The sequence below is a fragment of the Tamandua tetradactyla genome, chromosome X (assembly GCF_023851605.1).
Source record: "Tamandua tetradactyla isolate mTamTet1 chromosome X, mTamTet1.pri, whole genome shotgun sequence".
Taxonomy (NCBI): Eukaryota; Metazoa; Chordata; class Mammalia; order Pilosa; family Myrmecophagidae; genus Tamandua; species Tamandua tetradactyla.
The window spans coordinates 89638886-89661643 of NC_135353.1; the positions used below are offsets into that span (position 1 = coordinate 89638886).

The 22758-nt window shown below is 35.7% G+C and overlaps 1 protein-coding gene across 3 annotated transcripts in view; it reads left to right on the plus strand.

The window, feature by feature from the left end:
* The window catches only part of BRWD3 (bromodomain and WD repeat domain containing 3), a 133777-nt gene that overhangs the window by 23832 nt on the left and 87187 nt on the right, over positions 1-22758 (plus strand). For 2 of the 3 annotated variants that reach the window (XM_077146879.1, XM_077146880.1), the window contains exons 7-10: positions 13794-13954; positions 15141-15362; positions 21962-22062; positions 22620-22690. In XM_077146879.1, coding sequence (XP_077002994.1) covers positions 13794-13954; positions 15141-15362; positions 21962-22062; positions 22620-22690 — 555 coding nt within the window. Of the gene's footprint in view, positions 1-13111; positions 13291-13793; positions 13955-15140; positions 15363-21961; positions 22063-22619; positions 22691-22758 lie in introns of those variants that run through there. The other variant, XM_077146881.1, reaches the window with a different exon arrangement.

Sequence of the window (22758 nt, forward strand, 5' to 3'; positions counted from 1 at the left end):
TAATATTATCCTAGCAATTAGTACGTTCAATGATCATGAATATCAATAGCCTTACTAGGTACAACATAAATAGCACTAGGACATACTGTGTTGTACTGTGGAATGTGTTGTGACATGAGATTAGACTCAGTCTTGAAGACTGTAAAGCTTTTACTATGTGTAATTAAATTTTTAGAGACATAATTTGATCCATAGTAGCATCAGACCCATGAGAGAAATAATTCTTTTGTTTTGTGCCTTCCTGGAATTTTCATGCTTTAGTCACATTCATTTTTGCTTCTTTCAAGACTTTAAATCTATATTAATTTTTTTTGGTTGATAGAATGTTTTTTGGAAATCCCCCATCAAACTTCCCACAAAAAGCCCTACTAAACATTGTAAATCTAGATTTTATGGGTCACTTTTCCAGTGTTTTTGCCAGAGTAATTTCTCAGCCTATTATTGTCCTTTCTACTTATAGAAACCAAAATATTTACTGTATTTTAAATAAACAGAAGGTTGCGTGTAGCTACTCTATTTTCTGAATTAAAATTTTTTTAAATACAACTATTAACTTTGACAAAGTAACTTTTATTTATTTACTTTTATTTTTTAGCAACTTTTTGTTAAAGAAGAGGAAATACTAATCTAAGATATTTTATCCCTGTTAATTACAGCTTGACTTCTGAAAAATTCTTTGTGTTTGAAGATGAGGATATTGATGGTGATAGTTGTAGTATAAGAAGCCTGATTTGTGAACACCAGTCTTTCTGCCTTCTATGTATAAAGCCTTAAGACGGTTATTTGGTATGCATTTATTTGCTGAGACTGGTATTGTTTTTTATTCAGTCTTAAGCTTTTGTTGGAAGTACCCTTTTTCCTGCTTTATCCCCTAACCCCATCCCAACATTTTTAATGTTTGTATTTGAGGTAGCTTTGCCCCTACTATTTCTTAGAAGTTGAAAACTCTGCTTTAGTGGATTTAAGAAACATTTTTTCTTAATCCTTTAGATATCATATTAGAACATTATTTTGGTACCCCTATGTCTTTCATTCCCCTCATAAAGCTGGCCAAGCAAAATTGGGTTGAGATCATTATTTAAAATAGCATCGTCTATTTTCTAAAGCCTTTTTTGTAAAGAAGCACTTGAAACCTGGGTTGTTTCTGTCGCACTGACTATCTAAAACAGTATTTTTAAGCAACTTTATTAAAGCTTAAAACATAATTTTGTCTTATTATTTACCATGTAACAAATAAAATATGGCTTCTATGGATATGAAGTTAGCTTGATACATGACTAAAACAATTTAAGTTCTCCTCTGTTGTTTTGGTTTGTTAAAATTACTGGAATGCAATATGCCAGAAATGAGTGGCTTTTAAAAAGGGGATTTATTACATTGCAAGTTTACAATTCTAAGACCATAAAAATGTCCAAACCAAGGCATCAAGGGAAAGATACCTTGACTCAAGAAAGACCATGGTCCCGGAACACCTCTGTGAATTGGGAAGGCACATGGCTGGCGTCTGCTTGTCCTTTGGCTTCTGGTTTCAAACAGCTTCCCTGGGGGGCATTTTCTTTCTGTGTCTCCAAACATCTAGGTTTCCTATTGGCTCTGTTGCTTGTTAACTCTGTACCTTTTTCCGAAATGGTTCCCTCTTAAAGGACTCCAGTAAGTAACCACACCTTGAATAGGTGGAGGCACATCTCCGTGGAATCAGCTAATCAAAAGGTTCCACCCACATTTGGGTGGGCCACATCTCCATGGAAACAACTTAATCAAAAAGATCCCACCCAACAATATTGAATCAGGATTAAGTACATGTCTTTTCTCGGGTACACAACGATTTCAAACCAGCATACCTGTGAAAAGAAAATCTAATTTGTCTTTCAAAATTCCATTTACTAAATAATTGGAAACATTCTATCATATATGTATAATTTGTATTAAAGTTTAAAAAGTAGAAGTTAGCAAATTATACAGGAATTTATGAACACTGGGTATTGCACCATTCATTATTAGATTTTGTTTATAGGTGATAGATAAAATTGCTCAAGATTCATGTGACCCATTTATATTAAAAAGATAAGATAATATTGCCAATTTCTATACTTCTGGTTTTATCAGGAGCTTTGTTCTAAATTGATGATAAATTCTTTCTCAGTAGATATGGTATTTACCTGTTTTGTTTTAGCCTAGAAACATTTTCTGACACAAGTTCAAAGTTCCATTTCTGTGTAAAATAGTTTTAATATAGTCAGATTTTTTAGAGAATGAATGAAGTAGACTAGTGGTTTAAAAACTCTGATTTGACCATCTTAGAATACTTTTTGGATCTTGGCGAACTCTCCAGTGGAACCCAATTTAGTAGCCACCAGGGTTTCAGCTGATTGTGTAGTGTGCCTTTTGAGGATAGAGGTAAGATCAAGGAATATAATGTAGAATTCTGCTGGTAAAGTTATTTCCTATTTCAGGCTCATAACAGATTATTTATATAAGGTTATTAAGTAGAGAATGTTGAAAAATGGGAAGAATACTGAACTAGAATCAGGGGACCTGGATTGAACCTAGTGTCTGCCACGTATTGGTTCTTTGATAGACAAGGCATTTAGTTTCTTTAGACTTTAATTTCCTCATTTATAAAGTGAAGAAAATGCTTGTCTTCAAATCTTCAGGATTACTGTGAACTCAAATGAGATGCCTGTGGAATTCAAGTATAAATTTTAAAATGTTACACAAATGTAATTTGTAATCATGATATTGGATTATAGGTAATGATAATGTTTCTCATGATAATAATAGCTCAGAGATTAAAAATCCAGTATTTAAGTTATCTTCATGAAAAGACTATTTAGTTCACATGCAGCTATAGCAGGTTCTATTTTAATATCCAAACTTCATCAGAGATCTAAGTATTTTGTCTCCAAATCCAGTGCTCTTTCCACTAAATTACCTTTGCAAATTAATTAATATCCATTTCCTAGTTACCATAATGGAATCTATTGTCAACCATTTCAGGTGCTCTGAGATATTTATAATGCACGCATTTGCTGCCTTTTTTGCAATTAGTTTCCAGCCTCTGATTTCTGTTTAAAATCATACTTTTCACTTAGTTGTATTTATTTTAAATAAGACATGATAGAATATAGTGGGACTTGGAAAAAGCTATCATTTTATTTAATATACTTTGAGCCCCTGATTTATCAGGTATAGATCCTTAAAATAATTTATGGTTAATAAATAGAGAAGGGCCTCTTTGTTGAAGTTTGATGCCATAAGAGCCTAAAGTTTGTGTCAGAAAATGAAACCAGAAAGGTAGGTTGAGGCCCAATTATTCTGAAACCCCTGTATTAAGAGTAGTCAAACTTTGTATAAAAGGCTAAATAGTAAATATTTTTGTCTTTTCAGGTCATTTGGCTCTGTCACAACTACTCTGTTGCAGCAGGAAAGCAGTCAAAGACAATATGTAAATGAATGGGAATGGCTGTTTTCCAATACATTTTTAATTACAAAAACAAGTGGTGGACTGAATTTGGCCTGTGGTCCTTAGTTTGCCAACCCTTGCTCTACATTATACTAAGGATTTTAGATTTTATCTATAAGTACTGAGAACCATTTGATTCTTTTTAACTTTTTTATTGTATAGTATAACATATATACAAAGCAAAGAAATAAAAAAGCAATAGTTTTCAAAGCACTCTTCAACAAGTAGTTACAAGACAGATCCCACAGTTTGTCATGGGCTACTATATGATCCTCTCAGATTTTTCCTTGTAGATGCTCCAGAATATAGGAGGCTAGAAGACTTAATTTTTTTTTACATTAGATGCTTTTGAATAAGACAAGTATATGGTCAGATTTTTATTTTGAAAAATTTCAGTTGACAAAGTGTAGGATAAATTGGAGAGGAAAGACTGGAGGAGATAGGCAGAGGAATCAGAGGGGAACCTATTACTATAGGTATAGATGGGATGATAAGTCTAGAAGCAGTAGTAATAGAAATAGAGATATCAAGATTGATTATAGTGAGAATAGAATTTGGTTGGGATATGGGACATAAAAAAAAGAAGGGTTAGTGATAGAAGTAAGGAGAGAAGGAATATAGGATGCTCGTGATGAAAGGATGATAAAACTTGATTTGCGAAATCTCTTCCCCTGTGGTACATCCAGGTAGAGGGGATGGATGTCTGTTAGGTAGTTGAAAATATGGGCCTCTAAGGTGACAAGTAAAGGTTAAAAGTTAAGATTAATCAGGAATTAGTATGTAGGTAGGTATGATCACTTATGGAGAGGATGAAGAAGAGGGAGAAGAGAGCCCAGAATAGAATTTGAAGAAACCATTGGCATTTCAACAAGGGTAGGTCAGGATAGAACAATCCAATATAAGAAACTGAGAGGCAAGGTTTAAGAGAGGCAAGAGGAGAATCAGGAATGATATGTCTTAAGAGAATTTAAAGATTTGATCAACATTCCCTATAAGACTTACTTTCTCTATGGAATTTATATTATCAATAGAATTGGAAGGTTAAATGATAATCAGAATTACTTATCTTTCTAAAAATGTGGCTTACTCAATTCAGCAAATAATTGTTGAACACCAAATATATACAAAGCATTTTCCAAGGTGTTGAGGGCAAGTCCTTGCTGTCAAGGAATTTATTATTTGATTGGGAGGGTTTAGACATATGCTCAAAGGGAAGATTTAGATACATGCTCAAAGCTAATAATAATGTAAGACATAGACTAAGCGAGTTTTCGGAAATATGGGGTGTAACAGGTGTTCAAAAGGGATTGATGAAACTCATCATAGAAACGAGGAAAGGTTTTAAGGAATAAATGGGCTGTGAGATGAACTTTGAAGAGTTAATTGTAACTTGAAGAGTGGAACATACCAGGTGAAAGGATATATGGGTATGCCAGAGGAGGAAGATGTTGGATATCAGGTGGAGAATTTATATCTTGGAAGACTAGGAATTATAGTTAGCTATTTTAAGATTAATTAATTACTTTTTTGCCTCCGAGAACTGAGTTAGTCAATGCATGATATATTAGACATTAATCCCTATCCTTAAAGTGCTTAAAATCTCAGAGAGATCAGAGATATGCTTAAGTAACTAATACAAGATAGACCATGATAAGGTCTAGAAGTGAAGCAGGAAAAGTTCACTTTTGGCTGAAGTGATTGAGGAAGGGGTCATGAGAAAGGAGGTACTTTTAGACTATGCCTGAAATAGTAAGTAGGATTTTGATAGGCTAAAATGGTGTAAGCTAAAAGAATAGTAAAAGCATAGGTGCTGGGGTGGTGAATTGGGAGAAGTTTGCTTTAATAAGACTCGTGAGATTGTCTGTGGTTGTATTAGATGTCCTGAGTTTTATTTGTATTTATTTATTTATTTGTATTCATTTTGGTATGTGTGTGTGCATATGTACTAAGGTCTATACAGTTTTTAATCACCTGTGCAAGCACCACCATAGTAAAACTAACGAATGATTTCATCACCACAAGGATCCTTTATGTTGCCATTTTATAACTATACCTACCTGCCTCCTGTTTGACCCCCTTTCCAATTCTTGTCAGTTACTAGTCTGGCAAAAGATGGTATGGAGTGTGAGATTTTATAAGAAATAATCATTTTAATTTTAGGATGGAACCTTTTTGAATAGGTTAGCAAATAGAATAGAACTCTTAAGATACTTAGGAAATTGAATTCTTTGTTAAGTAAATAAAATATAAAACCTTAAATTTAGTGTACAATGACAAAATTTTATACCTGATTATTATTCCCAGTTCTTAAATTATTTAGTACTTTAAATTTTTTTGCCTCTGCCCATTGTATAATTGTTTCCATATGTCTCAGCATAGGTTTCCTCATCTTATTTGGACTAATAATATAGGGAATAACTTAGGGAACGTGCTTTGAGATATTTTTCATAGAAAATACACATTTGCAACGCTCCTTCTATTTCTTCTTGCTTACTGACCTGGGTGTTTTGATGCGATTGACTGAGTGTAGGAATACAGGCTGCAAGCTTAAACTGTGGTAGGAATAATATGAAGCATTTACAACATTTTCTTAGTACAACAGCCCTCTAATAAATCCTTATTTGGGGGATTATTAAATGCCTTCCCCCCCTTAGGTTTCTTTATTATCAATTAATATTCAAGGGTCCGGTTCTATGTTTTTAAGTCAAGATTGTAAATCATGTACATCATGTACCACACTGTATAAATATTCTAGAATAGGCACACTTTTTTCAAACACTAGGGTTTTTAACAGATTATTGGTAGCTCTTTTCTCTATATAATCTGATTGAGTGGATAGCTAATGGAGAGGACAATGAAGACAGAAGTAAAGTAAAAAAAAAAGAATCATATCTTATAATAGATACAGGATACCACATGGTTAGGACGGCAAAGCTATCATTGAAGAATACATGAAGACAGTATTCATCTGAAGGAAACAGAACCAACAGGAGATGTGTGAAAATATGAGATTTTATAAAAATGTGTCATGCAACTGTGGGGATACACGAGTCCAAATTCCATAGGGTAGGCTGCAAGCTGATTATCCCTGTGAATGTTTTCGATAAATTCCCCATGACAGGTTGGCTGGCTGAAGTAGAAATGAAAATTCTGTCTTCTGATTGCTGAAGTCATCACTTCTCCTTTTAAAGCCTCCAACTGATTGGATTAAATGCCTCATTGCTGAAGACACTCTCCTTAGTTAATTGTAGATGTAATCAATCATAGATGCAAGTTAATGATGATTTAAGTCCAAGAAGTGTCCTCACAGTAATGGTTGGGCTAGTGCTTGCTTGACCAGAAAACTGGGCAACGTTACCTGACCAAGTTGACACATAAATATAATCATCACACTGGTGAAAGAACCCGGTTTTAAAAAATATAAATGATGAAAGATAGCAGGTGTAACATAGAAAGAAGTTGCACTGTGGAGGAAGTGACCAGTAATTCACAAGAGAAAACTTTAAGGGTTGGACAAAATATTTATATCAGGTATAATACAACAAAATGAATGAGAAAATATAATACAAGGAGATATAGAAACTTTGAATGCTTAAAATGTGGTAAAAGTGGGTATATTTGTTCCTAAATGGATGTAATAGATGAAGAGTAGCAAGTTAAATGTATTAGACATTTGCAGACCAAAATATGGTTATAGTATGAAAAATGGTGAGTGCAGGTAAAAGGAATGAGAAATCTGAGAATATACTACAGACTGACCAGATGAATAGTATGTATGATGCTTTCCTAATGGGGAGGCAAAAAAACAGTATACCCAGATCAAACCAATGCTTGATGCATTTCCCCAACACATTCCAATTATAGCTATTATATTGAGCCATATGAAACTGTAAGTGTAACAAAAAGGTTGAATATCAGCAATTTGATATGGTTCAACCCAATAGGAATATCTGAAAGGACTTTTAAAGTTCTTATTAACATATAGGGAGGGGACCTATAGATTTATTGCATGAAATAGATGGCATGATATATATAGATAAAATATAAAAGCTAGAGAAGTCATAGTTTGCTTTAGTTTTTGCTATTAAGCAGATGATATAAAAAGTAGAAAGTGAAGAGAAAACATGGTTAAAGGAAACAAACCAAGATACGTAAGTACTAGCTGCTTTAAGAGGCCCAAATGAATTAAATCCTGGTATACTGAAATAGTTTTCACTGGCAAATATTCTTGGTGAAATTAGAGCATATTGGAGAAATGCAAATGACCCACGGAACAAGTATATAAAAGGGAACAAAGAGTAGATTTCAGAATCATTAGATTAGTGAATTAGCTTTAACTCCAGGCAAAATTATAAACAGTTTTATTACAGGTGGTTTATCTACTCTTAGAAAAGAGAGGTGATCAGTAGGAACTTAATGTATCTTTATTAAGAAAGAGTAATGTCAAATTAATTGTATCTCCTTTATTTTGATCGCAAGATATTCGAAAGCAGCTGATTTAAGAAATGTAATGCAATCTTTTGTAATCTTGAGCTGTATTAATAGAAGTATAGTTTTCTGAATAAGGGAAGTAATCCCTGTACTCTGTGCTGATCAGACCACTTAAATATTTTGCTCTGTTCTTGTTATTTTAAGAGACTTAGACTTTGATGAACTAGAGACTGCCCAGAGGAAAATAACTGTTCTAGTTTGCTAGCTGCTGGAATGCAACACACCAGAGATGGATTGGTTTTTAATAAAAGGGGATTTATTTCATTAATTCTTCAGAGGAAAGGCAGCTAACTTTCAACTGAGGTTCTTTCTTACATGGAAAGGCACAGGGTGATCTCTGCTGGCCTTCTCTCCAGGCCTCTGGGTTTCAACAACTTTCCCCGGGGTGATTTCTTTCTGCATCTCCAAAGGCCTGGGCTGAGGTGCAAGTACTGAGATGAGGTATGCTGAGCTGCTTGGGCTGTGCTATGTTGAGTCTCTCATTTAAGCATCAGGCAATTAAATCAAACATCTTTCATTGCAGCAGGCACGCCTCCTAGCCAACTGCAGATGTAATCAACAACAGATGAGGTTCACATGCCATTGGTGCATGTCCACAGCAATAGAACTAAGCACCTTCACCTAGCCAAGTTGACACCTGAATCTAACTACCACATGTCCACTCCTTATCAACTTGGCAATTACACTCATTACCTTAAACAGTATTAAACTGCAAAAAATTCTTTTCTAGCTGTGAACCTATGAATCTCAAAACAAGTTACCTGGTGCCAGTATTTACAGGAGGATATTGACAGGATACAGGTTTTTGTTTCCATAGGGAGAAATTGGAAGGAACACAGATGTAAAACCTGCAGGACAAATGCCATGGGATTTCGAAGTCTGAAAGTCATTTATCCTTCGGCTTTAGAAAGTGGCAGTCCCACCCTTTCCAAGGGCCTATGCAGTGGTCCACCTCTTTCTGAATCAACCTTGGGGAACATTGAGGAGACCACTTTTTCTTGGCTCCACTCTCTCCAGGCATCGGGGCCACCCCAGGCTCTCTGCCATTTCCGGGGCACATGCTCAAACCCTCCATGTCGTTGCAGCCAGGCTCCCCCAAGGAGCGTGTTGTACATTCTCCAAGGCCTGCGGCTGCACAACTCTTCCACTGCAACAAGGTGGGAGACTGATCCTCGCCCTTCAGGGTAAACTCACCCTCTCCATGTATATGGGTGGGTCCACTCTCCTGGCCAAGGTTTCTTGGCTTCAGACCTGAACTTCCATGGTTCTCACTCTGCAAACTCTAATTTGTCCCTTTTGTGTCCCCCTTTGTCCAGATTGGCAGTGGTTCTGTTTACACCAACAGTCTCTTCAAACACTCCAGGATTTCTCCATCATTCTCTTCACAGTTCCTCCAAAATCTTCCCCTTAGCCATCCAAAAAATCATTCCATCATATCTGGTATTTGCAAACTACAGTGGCACCCCACTTTCTGGTACCAAATCTGTTCTAGTTTGCTAGCTGCCAGAATGCAATATATCAGAAACGGAATGACTTTTAAAAGGGGGCATTTAATAAGTTGCTAGTTTACAGTCCTAAGGCTGAGAAAATGTCGCAGTTAAAGCAAGTCTATAAAAATGTCCAAGCTAAGGCAGCCAGGGAAAGATACCTTGGTTCCAGAAGGCTGATGACATTCAGTGTTTCTTTCTCAACTGGGAAGGCATATGGCCAACGTGGTGATGTCTACTAGCTTCCTCTCCAGGCCTCTTGCTTCATGAAGCTCCCTGGCAGCATTCTCCTTCTTCATCACCAGAGGTCACTGGCTGGTGGACTCTGTGGTTCTCTCATCATTCTGTCGTGGGTCTGTGGCTCTCTCCTCATTCTCAAAAGGGTACTCTTTCCAAAATGTCTCCTCTTTTATAGGATTACAGTAAACTAATCAAGACCCATGTAGAATGGGTGGAGACATGTCTCCATCTAATCAAGTTTAATTCCCGCAATTGATTGAGTCACATCTCTGTGGAGATGACCTAATCAAGTTTCCAACCTATGTACTGAATAGGGATTACAAGAAACTGTTGCCTCCAAAAGATTGATTAGCTGCCAGAATCCAATAAACCAGAAATAAAACAGCTTTTTAAAAGAGGAATTTAATAAGTTGCAAGTTTACAGTTCTAAGACTGAAAATATCCAAATTAAAGCAAAACTAGAGAAATGTCCAATCTAAGGCATTCAGGGAAACATACCTTAGTTCAAAAAGGCTGATGACATTCAGGGTTTCTCTCTCAACTGGAAAGGCACATGGCAAACATGGCACATCTGCTAGCTTTCTCTCCTAGCTTCTTGTTTCATGAAGCTCTCCTGGGGGCATATTCCTTCTTCATCCCTCAAATATCTATGGCTGGCAGATTCTCTGGCTCTCTTGTCATTCTGTCATCATTCTCTGCTCTCAGAAGCTCAAACCTTTCCCAAAATGCTTCCTCTTTTAAAAGATTCCAGTAAAGCAATCAAGACCCACCTGGAATGGGTGGAGTCACATCTCCCTCTATTGAAAAGTTAATATCCATATTTGGGTGAGTCACATCTCCATGGAGATAACTCAGTCAAGTTTCCAACCTACATAACTGAATAGGGATTAAGAGAAATGGTTTACCCCACCAGATTAATTAGGATTAAAACATGGCTTTTCAAGGCCCATAAATCCTTCCAAACCAGCACATATACCAAACAATACACAATAATACCGGCATTTATAATTACCCAAAGGGTTACCTTTACCAAGGTCTTCATTTCTTTATGCAGCTTTGAACCACTGTCTAGTGTTCTTTCCTTTTTGTCTGAAAAACTTCCTTTAGTATTGCTTATAGGGCTGGTCTAGTGGTGATGAACTCCTTCAACTTTTGTTTAGCTGAGAATGTCTTAATCTCCCCTTCATTTTTTTCAAAGAGAGTCTCACCAGACATAAAATTCTTGGCTGGTGTTTGTTTTCCTTCAGGATTCTAAGTATTTTAACCCATTGCCTTCTTGTCTCCATGGTTTCTGAGGAGAAATTGGCGTTTAACCTAATTGGGACTCCCTTTTAAATAACAGATTGCTTTTCTCTTGCAGCTTTCAGTATTCTCTCCTTGTCCTTTGCATTTGATAGTGTGATCAGTGTATGATGGGGTGTGTTTTTCTTCATGTTTAGCCTGTTAGAATGTTCTCTGAGATTCCTGATGTGTATATGCACATCTTTTGCTGAGCTTGAAAAGTTCTGTATCATCATTTCTTTGACTATTCCTTCTGCCCCTTTCTCTCTTTCTTCTTCTGGAAATAACATAATGTGCATAAATGGTGAACTTAATTGTGTCCCATAGCTGTCTTTGGCTATTTTTATTTTTACTATTTCTTTCTTACTTTACACTCCTTAGTCTGACTTACTTCAAGTGCCTTGTCTTCAAATTCACTGATTTTTCCTCCTGTAGCTCCACTCTTCTGTTCAAATCCTCCTGGGCATTTTCATTTCACTTATTGTGGTTTTCAACTCCAGTAGTTTGGTTTGGTTCCTTTTAAAAATTTTTCATCTCTTTACTTAGATTCTCATATTGTTCATTCTTTGTTTTCCTGATATCTTTAGTTCTTCTTCTGTACCTTCCTTCAGCTCCTTGAGCATTTATAGGATCATTTTTTTAAAAGGCTTTGTTCTGTATATCCATATTCTTGTCTTTTTCTTGGTGTTTTCTTCTATTTTTATCCTCTTTCTTTGGATGGGCCGTTATCTCCTTCTTCTTTATCTTGTATTCTTTGGTTGCACACTTTATTATTTTAAAATGTTAACTCTGGGGTCTATTCCCTGGGATATCTGTTTCTTGGTTTTATAACTAGCTGGGGTTGAGACAGATATTCTTGAGTTTCAGCCCTTCTATCAAGAAGGTCTGCCCAAGACAAATGCAGTGTACAGGGTTTTCCTTGTCTTTCTGGGCTTATGTCTTATCCTGGGCTTCTGCTTAGTTGTTTTAGAATTCCCCTGTTTATAGGAGTTTGATTGTCTATTCTGTTTCCCAGGAGTCAGACCTCACTCTCCTGGGTGGTTGAAGCTGGGCAGGCCTTTGTCCCAGACTGTTTGCTTCTATAGTTTTTTATATTCCTTTTGTTTATTTAAGCTGCTTTTGTCTGTCAGGAAAATTCTGGGAGTAGGGTCACCCCAGAATGTATGTTTCCAAGTCAGTGTTTCACAGCCATAATAGGGCCACCGGCCCATGAAGAGGGCACAGATTGGGTGCACTGTACCCTTGGGGAGGTCAGGAAGTATGCAAAAAGCTTCTCCCAAGGCTCACCAAAGCTGAACTTACCTGGCCTGCCCAGCAAATTCAGCCCTTCAGCTAAGTGTCCCCAGCATCCCTGAGGAAGTACTGCTTCTTTCAATTTCCACCACCATTGCCCCTGTCTGGGGAAGATTGAATCAATGGCTGCCACTGCCTTTGTCCAGGGGCAGGTTGAAATAATAGCTGCCACCAGACCTGGGCCCCCAGTGATCTTAAACAAATGCTGTGATCAGCGATTGGCTGTGCCCACCCCTATTCTTGAGGAAGAGGACTTTTAAGTCTTTTTCTGCCATCAATAAGCTAACTAGGTAGTGGACTCCATGGTGGTCTGCTGTGTGAGTGAGGGATAGGTTCCAGTAGCCACTGCAGGGAAAGAGCAATTTATTGTTCTTGACCATAGTTCACCAACCTCTTCCTTCTAATCTTCTGTGGATGCTCTATAGTGTTCTTTTGGTCTCTGAGGTTTCAAAAGAGTTGTTTCAGACTGTTCCTTTCATTGTTGTTTTGGTGGAAGGACTGAGTCCTGGAGCTCCCCACTCTGCCATTTTTCCTGAAGTATCCTCTTGCCTTAATTTTGCCTTGCTTAAACATAAAGCTATTATCATTTGTACTGTATTATTTATGAAGTGAAATAAAATGTCACCTTTCCTGAAAGTGACTTTGAACTTATAAGGATACTATGTTTTGATTAAAATATACTGTGGTTAGTATTAACTATTTTCCTTGTATAAGGGAAGATGGGAGACATTTTACAGGGCATGTGGATGGTTGTAAATCCTTACGTGGGGATTCCCATTTCAGGGAAATGAGCAGAATCCCGATGGTATTGTGAAGAGAATTTTGCAGATTTATTCTGTATTTCTTGCAGCTTTTTAAGAAAATTAAGAGCAAGGCAAAAACCAGCAAATAAAGAAACAAGAGAGGATCTAAGATGACCTTATAGGAGATGAAGCCTCAAAAGTTCATTGATGACTAGAGGGAGGGAGAGCTTCCAGATTCAGAAACCAAAATGAAGAGAGCTCATAAGCAAGCCTAGAAAGGATTATTTGTTATGTAAGACCAAAGTGGTATCATCATTTCTCTTCTCTTTTCACAATATAGGTCTCTTGGATTTCTCTCTAGTTTTTAGGGACAGCTATATATGGGGTAGATGGGGGTGAAGAGGGAGACATGAGTTCTTAAAAACTTCTTTATAATTTTAAAAGATGTATTATATTCAATCAAATGTAGTTTTCATTCCCTGTGGTATAGTAAGATTTACCTATATATTTAAAATGACAGTGTCTTTGACCATAGTGTATTGAGAAAGACAAAATGGGGATGTGCTTAGGAAACTACAGTGAGGCAAACAAGGATTTAACAGAGCAGTGTTCTTTAGGGCAGTGAACTTGGTCCATAAAATCATGAAGTTTATGAATTTAGAATTCTCACAGGGTAGAATCGCTTTGGTGTGTTTATCCTATTTTGTTTCAACTTAATATTTAACATTTAACTTAATGCAGTAGGTTTCAGTTTTAGGTTTTAAGAGGTAAATCTCCTATTTTTTTTTTTTCCAGTGAATATCACCTCTGCCCGGCAATTAACTGGATGCAGTCGCTTCAACCATATTTTCCCTTCGTCTGCTTACCAGCACATTAAGATGCATAAGAGGATTTTGGGGCACTTGTCATCTGTCTACTGTGTAGCATTTGACCGAAGCGGGAGAAGAATTTTTACAGTAAGTTTAAAATTTATGATATTTTAGCACATTAGAGATTTATAATGATTGATTCTAGACTTTACGGCATTATAATATGTTTTAGAAACATTTCTACCTTTTCGGATATATGAACTCTGAGAAAGTTTAAATGGAAATTGGAAATATTTTTTCATTCTATATAAGCAAATGGATGAAACCTGATGTCCACTATCTTTGGGGAAATTTAATTTCAAAAATTAAGTCTTCATAGGGCTTCATTTCATATTAGCAATCATTTATTAAACTGAATTTTCCATTTGTAACTTGGTATAATTGCTACCAGTTTTGCTTAATTAATGATTATATCATCCTTATGATTGAATGTTTAAACTACACAGTAATAAAAATTATAGTTAATACTGGTTATTTTTTAAATTGTTTTTTTATTGACCAGATCATGTATGCTTTTGAGTACAAAATTGTAGCACACTAATATTTCTCAAAAGAGGCTTAGTCTCATTGCTTCAGTACTAAGTTAAGTTAATAAAGAAGTAAGGGTAATGGCATCATTTTCTTTTTATATTTGTGTGCTAAAATAAAGGAAGTGGTTTTACAAACTCTTCCATTGACTTCATCATGATTCCAGATTGTAACACCTCAGCAATTGAATGAAGATGATCATAATGAGGATAATGATTGCCATATTTTTTAAACAGATAATTATTTAATAACTTATCTAGCATATTAGAGTAGAATTGATTTTAACTATTTTTTAAAACTCTTTTGAAATTCTTAATAGAAAGTTCAACTTAATATTTTTACCAGCATTATTAACAACCTCATGTTTACTGACAAATGCATACAGTCTTTAGATTATATTTATAAGTATTTGTAGAGAAAAATGTTCAAGTTTTTAAGAAAAAAGGATGCCACGCCTAAAAAAAATAATGCAGAGATGGTTAGTAGTACATCATTTAAAAGTGAGTTAAAAATATTTTGAGATGTATGTGTTGAGTTCTTCACAAATGCCATTGTCAGTTTGGACAATGCCTTGTTGGTGCTGTCATTTGGTCATTATTTATATTTACTACTGGATGCATACTGTAGACAGAGGAGACTAAAATGTAAAAGCTTATAAGTAATAATAAAATCCTTCCTTTGTCTCTTTTTTGTGGGGGGGGCAATTTCTGCTTCACTGTAAATCTGTCCTTTTGTGTTACTATAGGGTTCAGATGACTGTTTGGTGAAAATATGGGCTACAGATGACGGACGCCTCCTTGCAACACTTCGAGGGCACTCTGCTGAAATTTCTGACATGGCTGTTAACTATGAAAACACTCTCATTGCCGCAGGCAGCTGTGATAAAGTTGTAAGAGTGTGGTGTCTTCGAACTTGTGCACCAGTTGCAGTCCTTCAGGGACATTCAGCTTCTATTACTTCCATACAGGTAAGGAAAATGAGAACATACCTCATTAACATATATAATAACGATGAAAATTCTCTCAGTTATATCGTGTCAGGGTCATCCAGAGAAACAGAACAAATCAGATGTGTGTGTGTGTGTGTTAAGAAATTTATTATAAGGAATTAACTCATGAGATTGTAGGGGCTTGCAAGTCCAAATTGATAGGGCAGGCCAGAGGCTGGAAATTTTGGTGAAAATGGTGTTGAATTTTTAAGACTGAACTACTCAGGCTGTAAACTCAGAAAGAAGTGGACTATTACTCTTGAGGCAGAATTCCTTGTCATCTCTGGAACCCTTAGTTTTTGCTGTTAATATCTTCAACTTATTGAATGAGGCCTACCCACATTGCTGAGGATAGTCTCCTTTATTTAAGGTCAGCAGATTGTAGATACTAAATCCCATCTATAAAATAACTCCACAGTAACAGCTGGGCCAGTATTTGACCAAACAACTGGATACCATAGCACAGCCAAGTTGACATATTAAATTAACTGTCACAGTAGGACAAAGAATAGCAACAGAAAGATGTTGCTTCTTTAAGGGCTTTGCTCCCATCCTGCGGTCAGATTTTTTTTTTTGTAAATACCTTTTCACATGAATCTGCTTCCTTTAGAGATAAGCTATAAGATGATTGAAGAGGTTCTTCAAATTCAGGGTGAAACATCTTATGCATTTCATTTGACAGTTTGCAAAGAAGGGAGAAGACTTGTAAATACCATAAGGAGCACACTAATACCTGTCTGTCAGGATATAAACAAGTTCTAACTTGAATATTTGCATAGTTTGTGGTAATATTTAATACAAGATGTTTGTCAGTCACATTTGGCAAGTGTGTGTCTGTGTCTCTGTCTCATTGTGTAGTTTGATGATAGGGAAAATTTTATTCTTAGTTTCAGTGAGTTCTTATTTTAACTCTTTGTTTGACATATACAACTTTAATATAGATACATTGGTTTCTTTTAAATATTTGTCCATCTAGTGTTTTTACCAGATGTTGGTAATGAAAGTCCTGGATACCCCCCCCAAAAAAACACTTTTATTCAATAAAACTAAGCAGGATTGTACTCCTCTTTGTGTTGGGAGCAAATCAGAAGAATCCTTCTGAAACTGTCTTACTTTGGTCAAGGAGACTGCTTTCATGGGTGAGATAAGTACTCCCATTGTTTTTCTTTGTTTTTTTTTTTTTTCAGTCGAGAATGAGTATGCCAGTCATTTTTTTTGTATTATTTAAATAGAATTTCACCTATTTATGGGGAGCTAGCAAAAGTTGGTGTCAATATGTATTGGATATGAAAGATGTCACATCAAAATTTTTATCAGGTGAAATTATTTCATGGATTTTGTTTTGAAAGATTACCAATTACTTGTCTACCGACCATCTGTTCTGATTACTTCTGGAATTTTGAGATACTCTCATAGAATAAAAAATGATTGTTTGAATACACTGAAAAATGTTTGTGATACTGTTTAAGCTCCTTCATAGTTTCATTAGCTTGTTTTCTCTCATTTCGTTTACTTCTGCACAGAGTTCAAGTACTCTCATACCCTATAGATTCATGGACTTCTTCTTTAGCACACTCTTTCCCTTCGAATTTCATAGAATTTCATGGCTTTTTTTTTTTTTTAGAATTTCATGGCTTTTAATGTCATTTATCTCCATCTTGGACCTTTCATTTATCTCCATATTTGTGTATTCATCTACCCACTTGGCATTATCACTGAATGTTTATTAGGCATCTCAGATTTAGCATATTCAGTTTTTTCTGTTTTAAACTTTATTGTGAAATTTTCAAGCATACATGAAAGTAAACAGAGTCTTAGACTCCCATGTAACTATCACCTACCTTCAACAATTATTAACATTTTGCTTGTCTTGTTTTTTTCTGAAATATTTTAAAGCAAATCCCTCACCTTGTTTTATTTATTTCACTATATTTTAACATATAACTTTCAGATAAGGAAATTCTGTTTAACAATAATGCTACCATATTTAATAGAATTATCAATATTTCCTCCATATCATCTAAAACACAGACCCATGTTCAAATTCCTCCATTGTCTCTAAAGCATCTTTATATAGTAGATTTGTTTGAATTGGGACCTAAAGGAGGTCGACTCATTGAATTTGATTGATGTGTTTTTAAGTCTATTTTAGTTTGTATCAGCTTATCCCCCTCACCTTTTGTCATGCTATTTATTTGTTGAAATAACTGGCTCAGTTACCCTGTTGAATTTACCACATACTGAATTAGGATAATTGCTTCTTTATGGTCATTTAACTTTATCTATCCCCTATATTTCCTGTAAATGGGTAGTTAGAGCTAGAGGCCTGAATATGAATTCAGCTTGAATTATTTTGGTGGTACTTCCTACCGTATCACATCAGAAAGATTGTTATGGTTGTCTCCTCTTTAGTGATGCTAAGTTTGATCATAGGGTTCAGGTGCTATCCATCTGGTCCAGCCATTATGCTATACACTTTTAAAAACTTTATTGTAGTAACATACAACACACAATATCCTATTTAATCACTTTCATGTGTACAATTCAGTGATATTAATTACATTCACGGTACTATGCTATCACTATCATTCATTCCCAAAATGTTTAATCAATCCAAATAAAAACTCTTTACCCATGAAGCAATAATTCCCCATTTCCCCTCCTCCTCCAGCTCTTGGAAACCTGTAATCTTTGTGTCTCTGTGTTTGCTTAAACTAGATATTTCATATGAGTGAAATCATACAACATGCATTCTTTTATGTCTGGCTTATTTTACCCAACATGATGTCTTCAAGGTTCATCTATGTTATTGCAGATATCGGAACTTCATTCATTTTCATGGCTGAATAATATTCCATTGTGTTGTATACATAGCCATACTTATGCTCCTAGGCCTTAGGCTTCAGATTCTTCTTGACCAAACTAGGCCTCAGTTAACTTCCTCTCTAGAAACGGCCCCAGCTTTCAGCTATCTGCCCAGCAACCTATGACAAGTATATCACCCCACATGCTAGCTACCTCTTCATAGGATAGCATAGTAACCGCATATATCACCTCATAGCATACCATCCTGCCTCTCATACCTGATAGGACAAAAGCTAACCACACATTATAATGTTGCTTAACTCATTAACATAACTGCTTAACTCATTATCATGCTAATATAACTATACGTGCAAACCCCGCGCCCAATCGGAAACAAACACATATCCTACCCAACCAATCACTATCAGACACCATCCCTTCTCCCAGTTATCTCCACCCTCTCCTTACCGCTATATAAACCCTTGTATTTCCTCAAATAAACGTCCTGGTGTGCAGACTTGCTATCTCCTCCTGGTCCCGTGGTCGTCATTTTCTCTCGTCGACTGCGCGCACTCCGAAACCAGTTCGAGCCCCCCGGAGGCGACTGATCATCGCCACCGCCGTTCGCTGGCGCGGAGACCCCTCGAGACCCGGACTTAGCAAATCCCGGCCTCCCCAGGCCGGCAGAGCGCGAGAAAACTCGGCTGCCGACCCCGCACCATTGTATTTATGTACTACATCTTGTTTATACATTCATCCATTGATGGACACTTGGGTTACTTCCACCTTTTGGCTATTGTAAAGAATGCTGTCATGAGCATTGGTGTATAAATAACACATTCAAAATCGAACTCTTAATCCTTCTTTGACAGATCTGCTTTTCCCAGTGCTTCCCACACCTTAGCAAATGGCAGTTTCATCTTTCCAATTTCTCAGGGTAGAAATCCCTGACTTTTTACACCCCCCCCCCTTATTCTCTGTATCTAACTTATCAGCAAATTATGTTGGCTCTACCCTTAAACTATATCCAGAATCTGAAAAATTCTCACAACTTTCATCACTATCACCCTGATCCGAGCCAATATGATCTCTAGCCTAGATTGTTGAAATAGTGTTTTAGATGTTCTTTGTGCTTCTTCCCTTCCCTTCCCTCTCCACCCCAGCCTAACTTCCGCATAGCAGCCAGAATGATATCAAAGTGGGGGTTAGATTGTGGCACTCAGAACCCTCAGTGGCTTCCAGTCTCAGAGTTAGAGCCATAGCCTTTACAATGACCTGCAAGGCCCTACATTCTCAGCCCCTTTGTTCTCTTTCACTTCATTTCTCTTTCTTACGCTGCTTTAGCAGCTGGCCTCTGCTTTTTTACTTGAACAATCTAAACAGACCCCTGCCTTTTTTCTTATTGCTTCCCGTCTCTGGAATGGTCTTCTTTGAATATCCACATGGCTTTTTCCCTCATTTTTTAAGTGCATTATGCACATGTCACTTCTTAGGGAGACCTTTTCTGACTACCTTACCACTATATTTTAAATTACAGTCCTCTCCTCCGTACCCAGGAACACTGTATTTCACTATTTTAGTTTCCCTTTGCTAAAACAAATACCATACAATGGGTTGGCTTAATAATAGACATTTTTTGGCTTATGGCTTCAGAGGTTAGAATGCTTGTTTCCTCCCTTTGGTATCATATGGCTGGCTGGCAGTCTTTGATGTCCCTTGTCTTTTCCACCCATTAGCAATACACATGGCTATGTCTTATTTCTCTTCTGGGTTCCATTGACTTCCAACTTTTAGCTGCTTCCTGTGGCTTCTCTCTCCGTGTGTCTGAATTTCATGCTACATATAAAAGACTCTGGTAATCCAGGTTAACCTGATTCAGGCACAACCTGAATCAATTAGGTCATACCTTAACTGAAGTAACATCTTCAGGAGATCCTATTTACAGTGGGTCTACACCCAGGGGACTAGTGATTGGGACCTGAACATGCCTTTCATGGGGACCATGATTCAATCCCCAATGCTGCCCTTCTTTAATTTTATTTTTGTCCATAGTAATGGTCACTGTTTCACATATTATATGATTTACTTATTGTTTTGACTGTCTCTACTAGCATCATGGTATATTATCCTCTCGCTTCTTTCTTTCTTTCTTTTTTTAATTTGCAAAGTTAGAATACTATTGCTTAAGGTTAATAGTGGTTGTCTCTGGGGGGTAGAATTATAAGCATTTTTATTCTGTTTTTCTGTATTTCCTACATTTTCTACAGTAAATGTGAATTAAAGTATACATCAGAATTGAGCACAAGTAAATGTTTTTTTTTTTTCATTTCTAGCATGATTTCTCATTGAAAAACAACCCAGTTAAGGTACATTTGATGGGCCACATCTCCCCCTACTTGTGATTGATGAAGCAATTTAAATATAATGGGGATAATAAAAGCTTCAGCATTTCTTAAAACTTTATTCTTTTTCATATTTAATGATTTCTTTCCTATAGATCAGAGTACAGCAGACTTATAGGCCATATAGTAAATATTTTGGATTTTGTGGACTACACGGCCTCTGTTGCAAATACAGCACTGCAGTTGTATTGCTTGAGAACCCTTTGACAATACTGTTAGGTGGCTGTGTTACAATAAAAACTTTATTTACAAAACCAGGTAGTAAACTGGATTTGGTTGGTCTATGGGCCATAGTTTGTGGACTCTTGCTGTAGATATAGATTGAGCTTTCTAATGCAAGGTTCTCTATATTAGAAATGGAAATATAGGCATGCTACCTGAGTACTGGTTTCTTTTCTGTGAATATATTGTTAATCTGTAGTCTTTAGGAATTCTGTATTTACAAAGAAGAAACTGGGTAAATAACAGCAAATATTTATAATGATTGTTTTCTGTTGATTTGAATTGAAAATGAATTCAAATCTTGTACAACCTGATCCATTATCATGATCTCAATGGAAGTTGTTCATTATCTTTTTTGCAATTTTTAAAACTCCAAAACTCAGCATAATATATAGCCTGGTCTGAATTTAATCTTTTCCTGTGTCCAAGGCATCAAGAGTCCAGTGGCTCTTCCGTCCTCTGTGATTCCCTTCTGAGAGGGTATAATCTAGAGTCAGAGTCTGACAAATTTTTATGATAAAGGTCATGGTCGAGCAGGAATAGTAGTAGCCCTTTTAAGTTGGCAACTGAAGTGTACTTTTCTTAATCTATTTTTCTCATGATATGAACAAAGATTTCACTATTCTTCAAAACAAATTAAAATGGGCCAAATTTTGAAGGGACAAAATTATGCCATTGCAGTAGAATTTCAAACTAAAAACCCAAATGCTTAGCAATTAACTTTCCTAATCATCGTTTTTAGATTTATTTTTGATGTTCTGTCTTTATGAGCTATAAAATTTCCACAGTTGTTGTTATATAAGTATATATTTAGCAAATTTGTAATGATTTAACTAGTAGTGACTTTATGAGACAAAAATATTAAAGTCTGATGTGGAATTATTTTAAAGTAAATTTTTTTTAGGAGTAAAATAGTTTATCCTAAATTCAACTACTGACATTTAAAAAAAACTTTTTGGATGGTTTTCATTAATCTAGGAAATTTAAATTTCTAAACTCTTGAAACTGAAATTCTTAACTGAGTTTGTTTCAAATTTTTATTAGAGTTATTATAATTTAAACTATATATGTTTATATATAATTTAAATTATATATGTTTGAAATGATAAGTTTTAACATGAAAGCTATCTATTTGAATTTCTTTTTAAGTTTTGTCCATCAACTAAGGGCACAACCAGATACCTCACTTCTACTGGTGCTGATGGAACAATATGTTTTTGGCAGTGGCATGTCAAAACAATGAAGTTTAGGTAAGTATGGAAGTGGTTTAGAAATTTTGTGAAACAGCAAGCATATCTATTTTTATTTAATACTTTGAGAGATTCTTAATAGTCCCTGTATTTAAATATATATAAATATAAGTAATATATATGTATGTATAGTATATATATATATATATATACTTGTATATGTATATATAAATTATATACTTCAATTGGATATTAGAGATATGTTGGAATAAAATTTTTGTGAAGCTGATGTTGATGAGACTTAATGATATGTAAAATTTTGGTAAGGAGTATTTGTTTCATTTCATCCCTTGGTAAGACATTGAACTACTCATAATAGTGATAGTAAGTGACATGGTAATTTGTTTGAAAGGCTATGGTAATAATACTAATGTTATAAAGTGTATTTGCTAGGTTAAATGCATTTTTTTTCCTGCTGTTGAGAATAATACTTATTGACCACTTCAATTTATGGTTTCTATAATAATGATGCAACATCTGTTAATATCAAGTGCTGTGCTGAGATTTTTGCCCATTGCATGATCATGATGAAAAAGAAAAACACCTTTTCTCTTTAGAGATCGCCCAGTGAAATTTACTGAGAGATCCAGACCTGGAGTTCAAATATCTTGTTCATCTTTCAGTTCCGGTAGGCATAAAAATGGAATATTTCTAGTGCCTAATATATGATTCAGTTGTAAAAGATAGATTTTTCTT